The sequence below is a fragment of the Arabidopsis thaliana genome, chromosome 4 (assembly GCF_000001735.4).
Source record: "Arabidopsis thaliana chromosome 4, partial sequence".
Taxonomy (NCBI): Eukaryota; Viridiplantae; Streptophyta; class Magnoliopsida; order Brassicales; family Brassicaceae; genus Arabidopsis; species Arabidopsis thaliana.
Genome location: NC_003075.7, coordinates 6,555,007 through 6,569,366, shown reverse-complemented (window position 1 = coordinate 6,569,366; position 14,360 = coordinate 6,555,007). Strand labels below are relative to the sequence as shown.

Below are 14,360 nucleotides of genomic sequence, written 5' to 3'. Positions count from 1 at the left end.
GCATGAACCCCATTTCTTTATTCTTTAATATCAAATATTTAATTTCAGTTATAAGATAGAAAAAGTTAACAATGGTATAAATCATGCAGTTAACATTTGGTATATATATGAGTAGTTCATACATAGAATTAATCAAGATGAACATCGAATTTAAGACAATTAATATGGATAATATCAAGGGATCTCTAATATCAATCAGTTTAAAGTTTATTCTCTTAAAGAGGAACATTTTTTGTCACTATTATTAGGAGGAATTGGTAGGTTGGATTTAGAGTTAGTAATCTAAATTAGAGAATAGAGAGACTAGAAGTGCATGATGAGACCATGCCCATGTGAGTTAGTGGACTATAATTTCATAAAGTGGACAATAAATATAAAATAATTGAGTTTCTCATTATTTTTGGCTATGTTGATAGTAAGTTGTTCAATTATTACTACTGAAATTTGTTTAATTAGTACGATTATGAGGGTACACCTAAAATCTCAGGGAAATGAAGTCATTAACATTGACCACATAATGGGACCTGAATAAGGCCTGAGGCTCTCAGCCAATAGGGCATTGTCCTACACTCTGTGCCTATCAATAATTGTTGTTGGTTTCTCCATAACTATTCTTTTCCAAAATAGTCTACTTTCTAATTTAACACTACTGTGCATTACTTTAATTAATGGCTTTTATACCACCACTAATGGGCTACAAATGGTGTAATTGGGTTAGGATTTGCTTTCCCACTATTTTTGCTTGGTCGTTTTTATATCCATATGAGACGCATCAAGCAAATCGGTAATCAAAATAAAAAACTAGCCCAACGAAAGAGAACTGTTTCACCTCAAAAGAAAGTTCACAATGTAAATACTCCTCAAGAACGTTATTAAAATGCATAATCGTGTTACTGTAGATTTGATCACATATATAAATAATGCATCAACCATGAGAACTTTTCTCATTGCTCAAAGTGCATCGTCGGATGTATTGGGGGCAATCTTATGTTGTTTCGAATGCCTTAGAATGGTTATAAAACCTGTCTGGCTATGAGATATCCTTAGCCTTTGTTGAAGATGGCTCTATGGATCTTTCTTCTTTTCACTACTAATTAGTCTTCTTTTTTGTGGTTAGTGTAATTATTTGTAACACTAACATTCTATGTTTTTGCTAATTGTGCAAGTTTTTTTTTTGTTGTAACAACTTTTAATAAAAAAAAATCTTTTTCTTCATTTTTATAGTTTAGCGCCTAAAACGTGAATGTGTAGGTCCATATCCAGGTTTGAAAAATGGCCTACCGATTCTTTATTTATTTTCGTTATGAATTTTAATACCTACAAAAGAATGTTACCAATAATTTCAATTGAAAAAAAAAAAAAAATCATCACTTTCGTTTATACCACAGAAATATGCTTTCATTGTAGCACACAACTCAATAATAAATCTACATATCAAATTTTTTAAAAGAAACCAAAATTTGAACTTGTTTTTTAAAGTTAAACCTTCACATCTTCTTCAATCAATCACCATCTTTAACTTTACTTTATTACAAGAACATAAACTTATATTATAGTTTAAAGAGTACCAAAGACAAAGGCCAAAGTCACATTTTTCCTACTTTTCATAGTTTTGTCTTAACCTCTCTCACTCGACCGTTCCTCTCAAAATTTTCAAAAACTCAATTTTTTCGAATCTCTCAAAAAAAGGAATTTTCCGGCGTTCAAATCGATAAAAAAATCAAATCTCCGGTGATAATGGGTTGCGTCTCATCTAACCTCCTAAACCACGACGAAGACTTCTCTCAAATCGGCGGTGGAAGCTCCGCCTTCGGTCACCACATCGTCAAACTAACCTCCACCACTTATGGTCTTCTCACACTCGATCCTCCTCCTCCTCCTTCTCCTCCTATGACGCCGCCGGAGAAATTCACAGTCGATACAAAATCTAAGTCAATATGGTCTGAGCCAAGGGTGATAAAGTCGGAACCGGAGATTATTAACTCTTGGGAGTTAATGTCTGGTCTCGACGGAGAGAGTTTCCGATTCACGCCACTTCCTAAGACTCCGGTGAAGTATAAAGTGTTTGGTGGAGAGAACAAAGAGAATTCAGATCCTAGTCGGAGAAACCCTAGAAAAAACTTGAACGACGAGGTTTTGAAACCGCTAGATCTGAACAGAGAGGATTCGGATTCTAATTCGAGAAGCCCTAGAAAATCGTTTAAACCGTTAGATTTGAAATTGGATGAGAAATTTGAGAGGATTTGTCCACCAGGAGGAGAGAATCGTGTGGTGATGTACACGACGTCGTTGCGAGGTGTTCGTCAAACGTTTGAGGCGTGTAACGCTGTGAGAGCGGCGGTGGAGAGTTTTGGTGTTGTGGTTTGCGAGAGAGATGTGTCGATGGATAGAAGGTTTAGAGAAGAGCTTGTGAGTCTAATGGCGAAGAGAGTTGGGGATGAGGGAGTGGCTGCATTGCCGCCTCGGGTTTTTGTGAAGGGAAGGTACATTGGTGGAGGAGAGGAAGTGTTGAGACTAGTTGAGGAAGGTTCTTTCGGAGAGCTGATCAGCGGGATTCCGAGAAAGAAAGCGGGAGGATGCGAGAGCGGCGCGTGTGATGGTTGCGGCGGTTTGTTTTTCTTGCCGTGTTTTCGGTGTAATGGAAGCTGTAAGATGGTGAAAGGATGGGGTAGTGCTTCGGTGGTTGTGAGATGTAATGAGTGTAATGAGAATGGTCTTGTTCCATGTCCTATTTGCAGTTGATAGAGAGTTTAGAAGTCTCACTGATTTCACTCTATGAAGCTATTGTGGTGAAACAGAGCAACTCTGTGTTTGTTTGATGTATAATTCAATACAAATCATCTATGTTACCAACTTGTTATGGTCTATGTAATGAACCTTTCAATGAATGAAATAAGCTTTGAAGAAAATAAGCTTTCAATGTAATTTCAACAAACCAAGGAAAAGGTAACTAACTTATAAGAGTCACATTGTTGGTAAGATATCTGAAGGCTGTGACACCTCGCGGCTATTGTCTCTGTCAGATACAGAATCTGAAAAAGACTTGTTGGGTTTTCGTTTCTTCTGTGTTTCCTCCTTGTGAATTTGGTTAAAATTTCTATCAGCTTTGGCAACGATCTTGGAGACAGTGAATCCAGAGTCTTCAAAAGTGTGTGCTCGTTGCGGGAGCAATGAGTCACGGCAGAAGACATCAATCCCCTCGTGAGTCCATACACCTAAAATCGCGTCTCCTTTTAGTCCTAACGCAAACCAACCGAGACCTGAAACAGCTATATCTACTGAACTTGTGTCCCAACTGGTTCCACTCACTCGGAATTCCTTTCTAACCCATTTCCCCAACTCTTCAACCCGCTTCTCTCCAATCGGCGGCTTCATCAAAAACCAAAATGTACAAAAGGTTAGGACTAGTATCAAGGGCAGTGTTCAAATCAAGCTTTGATCCTAAATACTTCAAGTTCGTTACAATATGATATTTATCTACAATCGAAATGGTCCTCAAGTAATATTTTCTTTTTACATCAAAACTTTGTAATCTAAATAATGTTCAATACATAAATTGATCATATTCTGTCTTACACAACTGAAAAGGCCAGAGCTTTACCTGCAATCGACAACCGAAATGGTCCTCGAGTGTTTTGTAAGCATTCTCCTTCTTCCCCATGTGAAGTGGAACATAAGGAGACGCCCAAACTGTCACATATAGAGAATCAACAGATGCTTCATCAATGTCAAGTCTCATTAGCCCACCAATGTGAACCGTATAACCTTCCTGCAACAACAACACAATCCAATTAACAATCCCACAATTGTATCCAAAAAGCCAACACATTCTATTATATTGAACCAAACCTTGATCCTATAAGTCCTTGGTTTAAGCTCCTTGCTAATATGAACAAGTCTCTGCTCCTCTCTCGTAAGCCTCGTAGTGATCTGATGCGGATTCAACAGCCCCGGAGTATCAAACAACTTAGCCTCAAAAGGCAAAACACCTTCAATCCTAATTATCCCCAACGTAGTTCCCGGCACAGGAGCTTCCGTCAAATGCCAAACTTTCCCACCAACAACCTTCCCAACAGCATTAATCAACGTACTTTTTCCGGCATTCTGCGATCCAACAGCCCAAACATGACCTCTCTTCCCAGCCATAGCAGCCACATCTTCAACCAAATCCTTAATCCCCCAATTCTTAACAGGACTAACAAAATGCAACTTAGTAATCTTACTTAAACCACCTTCACGAGCTCTTAATCTAACCCATTGCTCAAACCTATTAGGAGACAACGAACTCGGTAACAAATCAATCTTAGTCACAACAACAACAACTCTAGGTACATTACCAGACTTCCCTTCTTTCCAAGCCATATTATTCTCATCAATAGTTCTCGACACAAGCTTAGCTACCCTCTTAGGAAAAGAACCATCGAAATCTGAAGCATCAACAACCATCAACACAACAGTTCTAGCACCAGAAGCTGAACCTAGTCTCCTACCAACAGTATGATCAAAATCAAAATCAGGAAGAAGATTCTCAACCGTTGGATCTTTCACTCTCCCGTAATGTCTAAGTGAATGACACCTAGCACAAACCAATGGTCTTGAATCTGATGGTTCATCATCTCTAGGGTTTAAGTCAGAACTACTGATTGGTTCAATGATAAACCCTCGTTTGATTGAATCTATAAATTCAGGCTCTTGAGAGATGGGTGTGAGATCACGAAGATTCAAATCGTTCCTCTGTTTCTCTGTTGATGGTTTGATGAAGAAACCTGGATGTTTTGGGTTTGAGTTTTGCATATGAACTCCACAACCTGGGCAAACGGAGATTGTGATTGAAGTTGTATCGTTGTAATTCCCATCTCTGTTTAGCGGAAGGAGATTAGAGGACGAAGAAGAAGAGTAGAAACGCAAAAATGGCGGTTTTGAGATATTGTTGAAGTGGTGGGGATTGAGATATGAAGGAGGAGAAGGGTTTGGTTTAGTGGGTATGGAAGATTTGAAGGAAGAGAGATGAAGAGCGAATAAAGGTTTAAGCTTTGATGATGAAAGCTCTCTTGCTGCTTTCGAAAGCATTTCACTCCGACGGGTAATAAGAAAATGAGATTTAGGGCTTTTGTGTTTCTATGGGAGGAAGAAGAAGAGTGTGTTTAGTTTTGGGAAATTGCGAAAAGGTACCTGTAGTATTTAGGTTTTGTAAATAAGTACTCATATTGTTTGGTTGCATTAACAAATCTAAATTAGGAGTATTAAACAAATTGTTGGGGAAAATATTAAATTTGGGAAATCTTAAAACTATAAACTAAACGGGATTTTTAGTAATAAAATCTTTCAAGTAAAGATGACTTGTAATAAATTTCTTCAATTATATGTTTAGTGAAAAAAAAAATCAATTTAAAATCTGTTAATGCAAATTTTCTACAATCTATAATGTCGTGAAAATTGGATAGAGTTCAATTAAATCTTCCACCATCTACCGAATCACTAAACAAACCACAAACAGTACGATCTCAAGCCTATCTATCTAAGTCATTCTTCATGTTACTTCTTTATCTGTGTTAGAAGGAGAACACATAGACATTACCTTAGCTATTGTCAAGGGCAGATCCAACCAAAACATTTAATGGAGGCAAAATATTGCTAAAAGGGTTCAAAGCTACTACCTCTTGTTTTTAATGGGGGCATTCTTTACCATTCTACCACCTTACATACTATGTCTTCATATAAAACATACAACTATTTATATTTTGCTGGTGGCAATTACTCCACTAATCATAATGTGCTATGGTGATATGCAAGTTTAATTTCGAGTCTAGGATTTCCCCTTATGAGTTATGCACCAACGAGACATGAGATGTGTTTCACAACCACATTTTCTTTTTGTCATTTTTTGCTCTCATTTTTTTCCGAAAAATGGTATGTCATGACACATATGAGTAGTTGATGAACCATCAAAACAATCTTGTTGTTATAGTCGGTCGATTTGAGCTGGCATTGTTTAGATTTGAGCTGTGTTGAGGTTGATTTCTCTATTGGCAATTTTTTTTCAACGTCTTGAGAAATCTTTGTAAAACGTACATTCGGACTATAACTCTTATGAACCCCAAATTTGAACTTTTCTTTAATAGAATTGCAATATGAAGCTGGAGACCGATTACGAAAAACTGCTGATATTAAAACTCTTAAATCTGCAAGATCCATAGATCGACTAAAGATCGGAGAAGCTTGATAGAGGCTAACTTGATAGAGTCCTCATTTCTTAGATTTCCGGCGAGTGTTCCGATAATGGTGAGGTTTATACTGAGATTTATTTTTTGCGGTGCTCATTTGCCATAATCTTTTAGTTATTGACGTAATTTTGATCTTGATGTAAAACTCTCTCTAAGAAAAGTTTGTCAAAACTTTCTCGCACCGCACCATGCTCTAAGTACAATATTTTTGCCACCGTAATCTTCTTTTCTCTAACATGCTAGTTCACTTTGTTATTTAGTGCATACAAGCCAAAGTTTTCTCATGGCACACTTGATCCTGATCTACGACTCTGGCTTATACTATATGTGTAGCTACTACCTTACTCACTGTTTACATGGGCTTGTGACTTTCTCATGAGATTTTTCAAAGGCTTTTTATGGACATTTTAATAAGTTATAAAGATATGTCTTGGCCAAAAATATACAAAGGTCATCCTGGTTATTATATAAAAAAATGTAGAATCTAATGAAGTATGAGGCAACATATTCGGTAGTAGCCATCTTTGAAAAGCAGGTTGAAAAGATGGAGAATCATGAATTATAGCAATCGATGTTGAATGAGTTGAATAACATCCAAAACTGCATGATCTCATTTGATGCAAAATATGTTCAAGCTCCATGAAATTGAAATTTAATATAGGTACACTTCCTTGCTTCAAAATATGTTATTGAGTGTGAATTATAATTTATAACTGAAACTTGTATTCCACTTTCATTTTAAAACTATTTACAATGATTGAGATAAGAAAATAGTTTATTACTATTTCTGTTACTTATTACTTGATCTTTTAGGAAAAACAATTGTTTCAAAAAAGTTAATTTTTTAGATTTTTTATTCACTATTTATTAGTTATTATTGATGAATTTTAAACTTTAAAACAAATAATTAAATATCACTGGTTTAAAATTATAAAAAAAATATAATTTAAAAAAATTAATACATTTCTAATCAGTTTTAATATATATTTTTTAATATATGTAGTTTTCTAGAAAATCAATTAAAATGAACATAGATAGTAGAAGTTATTCTTTTATTTAATAGTATCGCTATTTAACTAATAATGGAAAAATCATTCCTCGGATCAAAAGTACCTAGATTTTGCGGGAAAAGAAACATAACGGTATCTAATATAAAAATAAAAAGAACTAAAAAAATCTCCCTAAAACTGTAATTGCACCTATAAGTTTTTGGTTAGCTAGTAATATAAGTCCACTTCCTAGCTGCAAAATATGTACGTGACCATATATATTTTCAGAAGTTTTGCTATAAGCTTATTTTTACTCAAACCGTTAAATATCTTGATTTGAATATATTTGACCTATTAAAACAATTTCACAATATCATAATTTCTTTTGTTTAAAGCCATATAATTAAATAGAAAATTCAAAAGAAGTTGTCAAAAAAAAATGTGCGTTTGATAAATTTGGGTTGGGCTCTAGTTAAACATACAAATAAAAGTCATTAATTAGTACCAGCAAATTGTAATATAACTTTTTTTTTTTTTTTTTTGCTAAGTGAGTAAATATCATATAAAATGAAATAGAGTTGGATTTATATTTTTGATTACCTAAAGCTTTGGTTCCTTGGCAAAAAGAAAGAAAAAACAAGGAAGCAAACAATTATAATAACCAAAAGACAGAACTATCTGATCCACAATCTCATAAGCGATCTAAACTTTCTCCGATGACACCTTGCGTTGATGGAATTGATGATCTCACGGTCTATATTCTTGAAGATGATAGACGGTAGAATGTCTTGTAAGTTATGCAAAAGGTTGTTTCTCTGCTTCCAAATAGCACAAACAGTGGCTTGAGCAACAAGCTTCCTAATGATGGAAGGAGAGGAGGCCGTACTTAACTTGATCCAAGATAGTAAGCTTTCCCAAACTCTGAACTGAACAGGCTGCAACCTAAGCCTAGCCTGCACCATGTTCCAGATTGAAGAACTGAATCCACAAGTGAGAATAAGATGGTCCCGGGTCTCAACAGACTGAGAGCATAAACAACAGAGAGGTGAGATCTGCAGACCCCAAGAAACCAACCTCGCACGAGTAGGCAGCCTATCGAGATTTGAAATCCACATATGAAATGAGTTTCTAGGCGTTGCACCTTTAAACCAGATAAGAGGAGCCCAATCCTTTTTGTCTTCTCTTCTCCTCAGGACCTCCCATGTTTTAGAGGAAGAAAAACCATTACAATCCACATTTTGAACAACCCAACCATAGGAATCTGCCGAGTCCGTTTGCAATGGAAGGGCAATAGTTGATAAGTAAGTGTGTAATTGAAGCTCAACATCAGAACGTGGTGATGGCAAAATCCAACTATTTTCCACAATAGCTTTAGAAACAGAGGACACCACAGGGATCCGCAATCTCCTTGGACCCTCTTCACCTAGAAACTTAATCAGTGGCCCAAAAGGAGACCAATTGTCCCTCCAGAAACTTGCATTCAACCCATTACCAAGATAACACTTAATAAAACGTTCTGCGAGTGGTCTTAGGCGTATGAGGCACTTCCAATTCCAAGTATCCTGCAATCTTTTCTTTATGAACCAGTAATGTCTATGCCAAGCGACCCAAAGAGAGTTACTATTAGAGAATAAGAGCCAGATGAGCTTTAGACTAAGTGTAACATTCCACTCTGTGAATCTTCGAAGGCCTAGCCCCCCTTCGGATTTTGGCAAGCAGACAACAGACCAAGCCACTTTTGCTTTATTGTAATATAATTACAACAATTTTGACTTTTTGTTTTTTTTGTATGTTTTGGAAAGTACAAAAGATGTCAAAGCTTTACTTAGAGATGACAGAGACGCTCTCGAAATGCGCAAAGATGGATCAACTCAACTGGTGTAAGTCCAACTAGCCACCACATACGCTTGACGTGTGATACTTGCAAATTACAATTTCATCCTTTAAAGTTTATTTACCATTCGATTAAAAATACAACTGAGCAAGTTTACTTGTCATGATAATTAAAAATTTAACATTGACCAATTCAAGAATTTGACTGTCTGACTGATATTAATGTGTTTGCTGATGAAAGGAGAACCAAAAGAAAAGTTAAAACTTAAGAAAAAAATACAAATATTCAGGGTAAAATTTAAAAATTTCCAAGATTCCTTTCTTTATTTTATTCAGATTTTGTTTTTTGATAATTCTTATTTAAATCCTATCGAAAACAGAAATTTGATTTTGTTTTGAGTTGACTACGAACATAGACTAAACATGGGAAATATCCAAAAATTTAAGGTAAAACAATAAATTTCTAGATTCCTCATTCTCTTTTTTTATAATTAAATTCAAAATTGTTTATGGTAATTATATAATTTATTTCTAGGACGACTTTTGATTCCCGACGTTAACATGAAAACATAAAAACTTTGAACATAAATTTATAAATTTAATATCTCAAAGAAAATATAATTAAAATTCTCAAAATTCTTCATTTGTTGTTAAAATTTAAATATGTTTGTGACTAGTATAGTTTTATAATCTTGATATTCTTCTGATAAACATGATTCACGTTTCCGAAATTTAAAATGAAAATAGAAATTGACTTGTTCAACTAAGAACACAGACTTTCATGTACCTAACACTTTTCTCGAAGACGAAAACAATTAAAAAAAACAAAGAAGGACAATAATGTAAATGCATAACTCTAAAATGTAGAAGAAACTTTTAAGCACCAAAGCAAGTTTCTAATAACTTCAGGGGTAAGAGTATAAATAACTAAAAAACAGAGACAATCTTCAAAAGCCTCTCTCAGTGTTTTACTCTTCTGCTCTGTGTAAACTACTAAACGTAGGAACCCAAATCGAAAAAACTCTCCCTAAGAGATTTACCCAAAAGCAAAAGGCAACAGAAGCATCATCAAGCTTCTAGCATTACATACGGGAAAACAGAAGAACCAGAAGTTTCAGACAAACATTCTTTACATGTCTGTGAGGAGCAGAAATATATATAAAACTTGTAGCTACGGTTAATGCATTTGATGTCGCGGGATAGCACGGGAACGAACCGGTGTCTTTGATGGACTCACCCTGCAAAATCCAACCACCAAAGTACGATCAATGTTCAGATTGATGATCAATTTAGAGAGAATGTTAAAGAGTAAGTGTTGGTTTGTTCTTGGACCTTATCGGTAAAGAACCAAGAAGGACACCACTGCAGTTGAGAGCCGCTATCGCGCTTTCAGCCTGCGGAAGAGTGAAAAGATCATACTTAACTAATGAAAATGCATAAGCGTTATAGTTGACAAATGGAAGGTTGGAAGAAAGAGAGATAACAGAAGTATTTGCTTACCATGACAAACTCCACGAAGCCGATGCGAGTTGGATGATGATAATCGCCCAGTAGCCTCAGACGGTACACCTCGCCACACACAGACTCAAAGAAGAGTTTAATGTCGGTTTGAGTGAGCTGTTGAAAAGTGAAACTAAGCAAAGTTAGCAACATTAAGTTTCAGAATAGTTTGGCAAAGGAAACCAATTTATTCGAGTGAGAGTCACCTTCTTGTCAATGTTAGTGCAGTAGATAGTTCTTGCACACATCTCACGCTCATCTTCAGTCTAAGAACAAAGACAGGACTAAAATCAAACCTCTTGAGTCTAAAAAACCATAACTTTGCAGTCAGAATGTGATGAAACACAAGAAAAAACCTTACCCTTGGCAAGAAGGTTGGGTTAACCGGTGCAATAGCTGTCTTAGACGGCATAACCTTCACAGGATAGAATCCAAGCATCGTCCCAGACAAATTCAGAGCAGTCCTTGCACCCACTACAAGTCCCAAAATGACAAACCATAAACCAAGCACTTACAGGCATTATCCAATAAACAGATTACATAGAGAAACTAATGATACCTTCATCAGTGAACTCGATGAAAGCAAACCTAAGTACTGAGTTGGGATCACCACATATACGACAGTCAACAACCTAAACAACCAAATACAGTCAACACCATAACACAACACAAACAAAGATGAACTTTAAGAAGTTGCTTAAACCTGTCCAAAGCCGATAAACAAACCAGCAAGCTGCTCCTCAGTGACCTTAAACCCAAGAATAAGATTACTAATAAGTGATTATACACTAAAGGCTGAGAATGAACAATTGAAGAAAGGTGGAAACTTTTTAAAACCTGTTGGTCAATATCAGACACATAGACAGTTCTTCTTATGATCTCTTCACGCTGAGCCAAACTTGTCCTAGGATTCATTCTCCGTTTCCCTTGTTGTCCGAACGACTTCTTCTGTTTCAAATCAAATCATTTTGACACATAAAGGTGAGATTTTTAAAACTCACAAACACACACAAGAAGAAACAGAGAAACCAAAATGAAGAATCATCAAAAACCCTAAAGAACAATTTGATTCAAAACCCCAAAATCACAGAGAAGAGAGAAGAGAGATGTTCTTACCCGACGAAAGCTACCGTCTTCGTTGACGGGGAAATTTCCGGCAGCAACAAAGCCATTATTAACGGCGAAGAAACCGCCGTTAAAACCATTAACAACTGGCTTAGTAAGTGAAGGAGGAATAAACTCTTTAGCCATAGGATTAAGCTTAGACAAGAGCTCGTGAAGCTCTCTCATATCACGCTTAAAACTCTCACCACCGTCGGATCTCGCCACGTGGACTCCGATCTCATCATGGATTCCATTTCCACCGTGATCGTTGTTAGAAGAAGCTCCTGATTCTTGACTGGTGACGGAAGACGGCGGCGACGGCGAGATCAAACCACCAGCTTCCACAGTAGTATTAGCTCCGACGCTCTCAATGACCGCCATGATCACAAAATCGAACAAAACCCAGAAATAAAAATCTGATTTTTGAGAGAACCAACGATCAAGTAAAGAGATTTGAGGAATACAATGAAAAAGGGAACAGTGGCTATAAGAAGAGAGCCACCAAGAAAGAGAAGAGAGAAGAAGAAGAGGACAAAAGAGTAATCAACCAAAGGATTAATGGTGATTAAATTTTGATTAAATGAGAAATATTAGCGAGGTTCGTTGAGAAAATGGTTAGAGATCTGATTTTAACTTTTTTAACCGTGGTGAAAAAGTTAAAACGATTGGATAAAGTAAAACAAATCGGTCGTACTACAGAGAAAAGATCACGCTCTGCAATTTTCGGACAGAGCTAGATCATAGCAAACCTGGATCTACAACTCTAATATTTATCCAGAAAATATATGTACATTTTTGGCATCATATATTTATATCACTAAAACAAAACGTATGTACTTATTTTATTTATTTTTACTTGTCCATCACTCATCAACTAAAACATATATGAAGAGACTTTTTTTATAAAAAAGATACAGATTTTAATTACATTTTAATCAACCTTCATATAAGTAATCTACAAGTTTCCATTCTATAGTAAAAAATAACATAATAATAGTTGAGAGTTGGGATTAACGTAATGATATGGAGAATCACGAGTCACGACTAGTAAAACAACACATGGCACAAAACGAATGCATAGTTTTCTTTAGGTGTATAATATGTTTTCTTAAACAATAAGCTTTAACATTTCCAGAGGGAGTATAACACTAGGTAAAGACTTGTATAAACTCTTGTTTAGTATGACAGTTGAAATTAGTTTAAAATTTATTATATTAAGATTTATACATTTGATATATGTATTATGAACAGATAATTAGTGAGACAATATAAATTTGTTGAGTGTGATTATATTTTGGCGACTTGCCAAATCTTAATATTCGAATTTCAATATAACAATTTTTATTATAAGAAAATTATTTTTTAAAAAATATTATATTTCTGTTAATTTATGTGTAAATGCTAAGTAAAAGTTAAAACAATTTTTGGTCATATAATCCTGATTTATATTTTATTTTAATTTTCTAATTATAACCATGCAATGCATTTCTTCTAATAAAAATTCAAAACATCTAAATTTGCTGATGATTGTTTTTTGAAATACATACATTTGGTAACTTTAGATATTAAAAACCGTTTATGTGTGTTTGGTAAGTAGTCTTAAGAAAATAAAAATAAACTGTATTTGGAATCAAAAGTGTTTGATATTAAAAATGCTAAATTATACAAAGAAAAAAGTAGTTGAGAAAAATTATAGAATTACGACATAAACACTAAAAACCCAAAATTATTTTACCTTGTACATGATTATGCTTTACAACATATTTGTCATGAAAAAGGCTAACATTTAATCCATCTCGTTTTAGCGTTTTCGTAAAATCAAATGAATCTCTTCCCTCAATTTTTTTTTTTTAAATAATATTCTTAATATTTTATTATATTGAAAAATTATCAAAGAATCTCTTTGCACATAATTATTTACTTTTCATAAATCCAAGAACTAAGAATCAATTCTTTTTCTTTTCTGATAAAGACTAAGAATCAAAATTATAAAAAGTAAAATAACATATTATATATATATATATATATATATATATATATATATGAAACATAGAATGGCCCATATGGATAAACATGAGTTAACTAAAGCATCACTTACTGACAAAACAATGACAATGACATTACAAATTCAGAATTATCCATTACTCTCTCACTCATTATTATTTACCTTTCTCACTGCAGGTAAATAAAAGAAATTACCGTGTAGCCTAACCAGTAACCACCATATTCGTACGGTGGTCGAAGCAGTTACCAACTTACCAGTTCCATCACCAGCTTTACAGCTATAACGACACGTTTAAAGCTCTTTTATTTTTTTTCCTTGGAAGTATAAGAATAAAATAGAGATGCTATTTTGATTTTGACTAATTTTGATGTCATCCTAATTTAAATCTGAATTACACCAAATTATGGTTATATGTATGGTGTACAATTAGATAGAGAAATATCCTAAAATACAGTAAAAGAAATTTTAGCTAAAAAGATACTATTATTTTGGATTTTTTTAAAAATATTAAAATAATAAAATCTATAAATATTTCATAAATCATAAAATTAAAATTTATGGTATGTTAAAAAAAAATTTTGGATTCTGATGGAAGTTACAGAAAATAGCATAAAATGTAGTATATTTGAGAATTAATCAATTTAGACATGATGTATTCAATACTTTTTAGAAATAAGATCCATAGTGGTTGTAACATATCTAGTT

At 34.5% G+C, this 14,360-nt stretch overlaps 4 protein-coding genes across 5 annotated transcripts; 1 reads left to right on the top strand and 3 right to left on the bottom strand.

The window, feature by feature from the left end:
* Positions 1-1,626: 1,626 nt before the first annotated feature.
* On the top strand, positions 1,627-2,742 carry AT4G10630 (Glutaredoxin family protein; the record flags this gene model as incomplete). Its single annotated transcript, NM_117131.2, has 1 exon — positions 1,627-2,742. Exon 1 carries the CDS (start codon positions 1,738-1,740, stop codon positions 2,740-2,742), a length of 1,005 nt encoding a protein of 334 aa, NP_192801.1. The 5' UTR covers positions 1,627-1,737.
* A 120-nt stretch (positions 2,743-2,862) lies between these two features.
* AT4G10620 (P-loop containing nucleoside triphosphate hydrolases superfamily protein) lies at positions 2,863-5,184 on the bottom strand. The gene is made up of 3 exons (NM_117130.2): positions 3,850-5,184; positions 3,602-3,769; positions 2,863-3,369 (listed from the first exon to the last, which is right to left on the bottom strand). The coding sequence occupies exons 1-3, from the start codon at positions 5,068-5,070 to the stop codon at positions 2,965-2,967; spliced, it is 1,794 nt and encodes a 597-aa protein (NP_567364.1). The 5' UTR covers positions 5,071-5,184; the 3' UTR covers positions 2,863-2,964.
* A 2,456-nt stretch (positions 5,185-7,640) lies between these two features.
* On the bottom strand, positions 7,641-9,004 carry AT4G10613 (RNA-directed DNA polymerase (reverse transcriptase)-related family protein). The gene has a single exon (NM_001036538.2). It carries the CDS (start codon positions 8,326-8,328, stop codon positions 7,888-7,890), a length of 441 nt encoding a protein of 146 aa, NP_001031615.1. The 5' UTR covers positions 8,329-9,004; the 3' UTR covers positions 7,641-7,887.
* Positions 9,005-9,764: 760 nt separating this feature from the next.
* On the bottom strand, positions 9,765-12,385 carry CID12 (CTC-interacting domain 12). Of its 2 annotated transcripts, NM_117129.3 has the most exons (9): positions 11,663-12,385; positions 11,384-11,494; positions 11,250-11,294; positions 11,106-11,178; positions 10,908-11,020; positions 10,753-10,812; positions 10,547-10,663; positions 10,379-10,440; positions 9,765-10,284 (listed from the first exon to the last, which is right to left on the bottom strand). In NM_117129.3, exons 1-9 carry the CDS (start codon positions 12,029-12,031, stop codon positions 10,224-10,226), a joined length of 1,011 nt encoding a protein of 336 aa, NP_192799.1. In that variant the 5' UTR covers positions 12,032-12,385; the 3' UTR covers positions 9,765-10,223. The 2 variants fall into 2 exon arrangements, with proteins under 2 accessions (NP_192799.1, NP_001031614.1); NM_001036537.1 differs by having other exon boundaries at positions 9,772-10,440; positions 11,663-12,190.
* Positions 12,386-14,360: the final 1,975 nt, after the last annotated feature.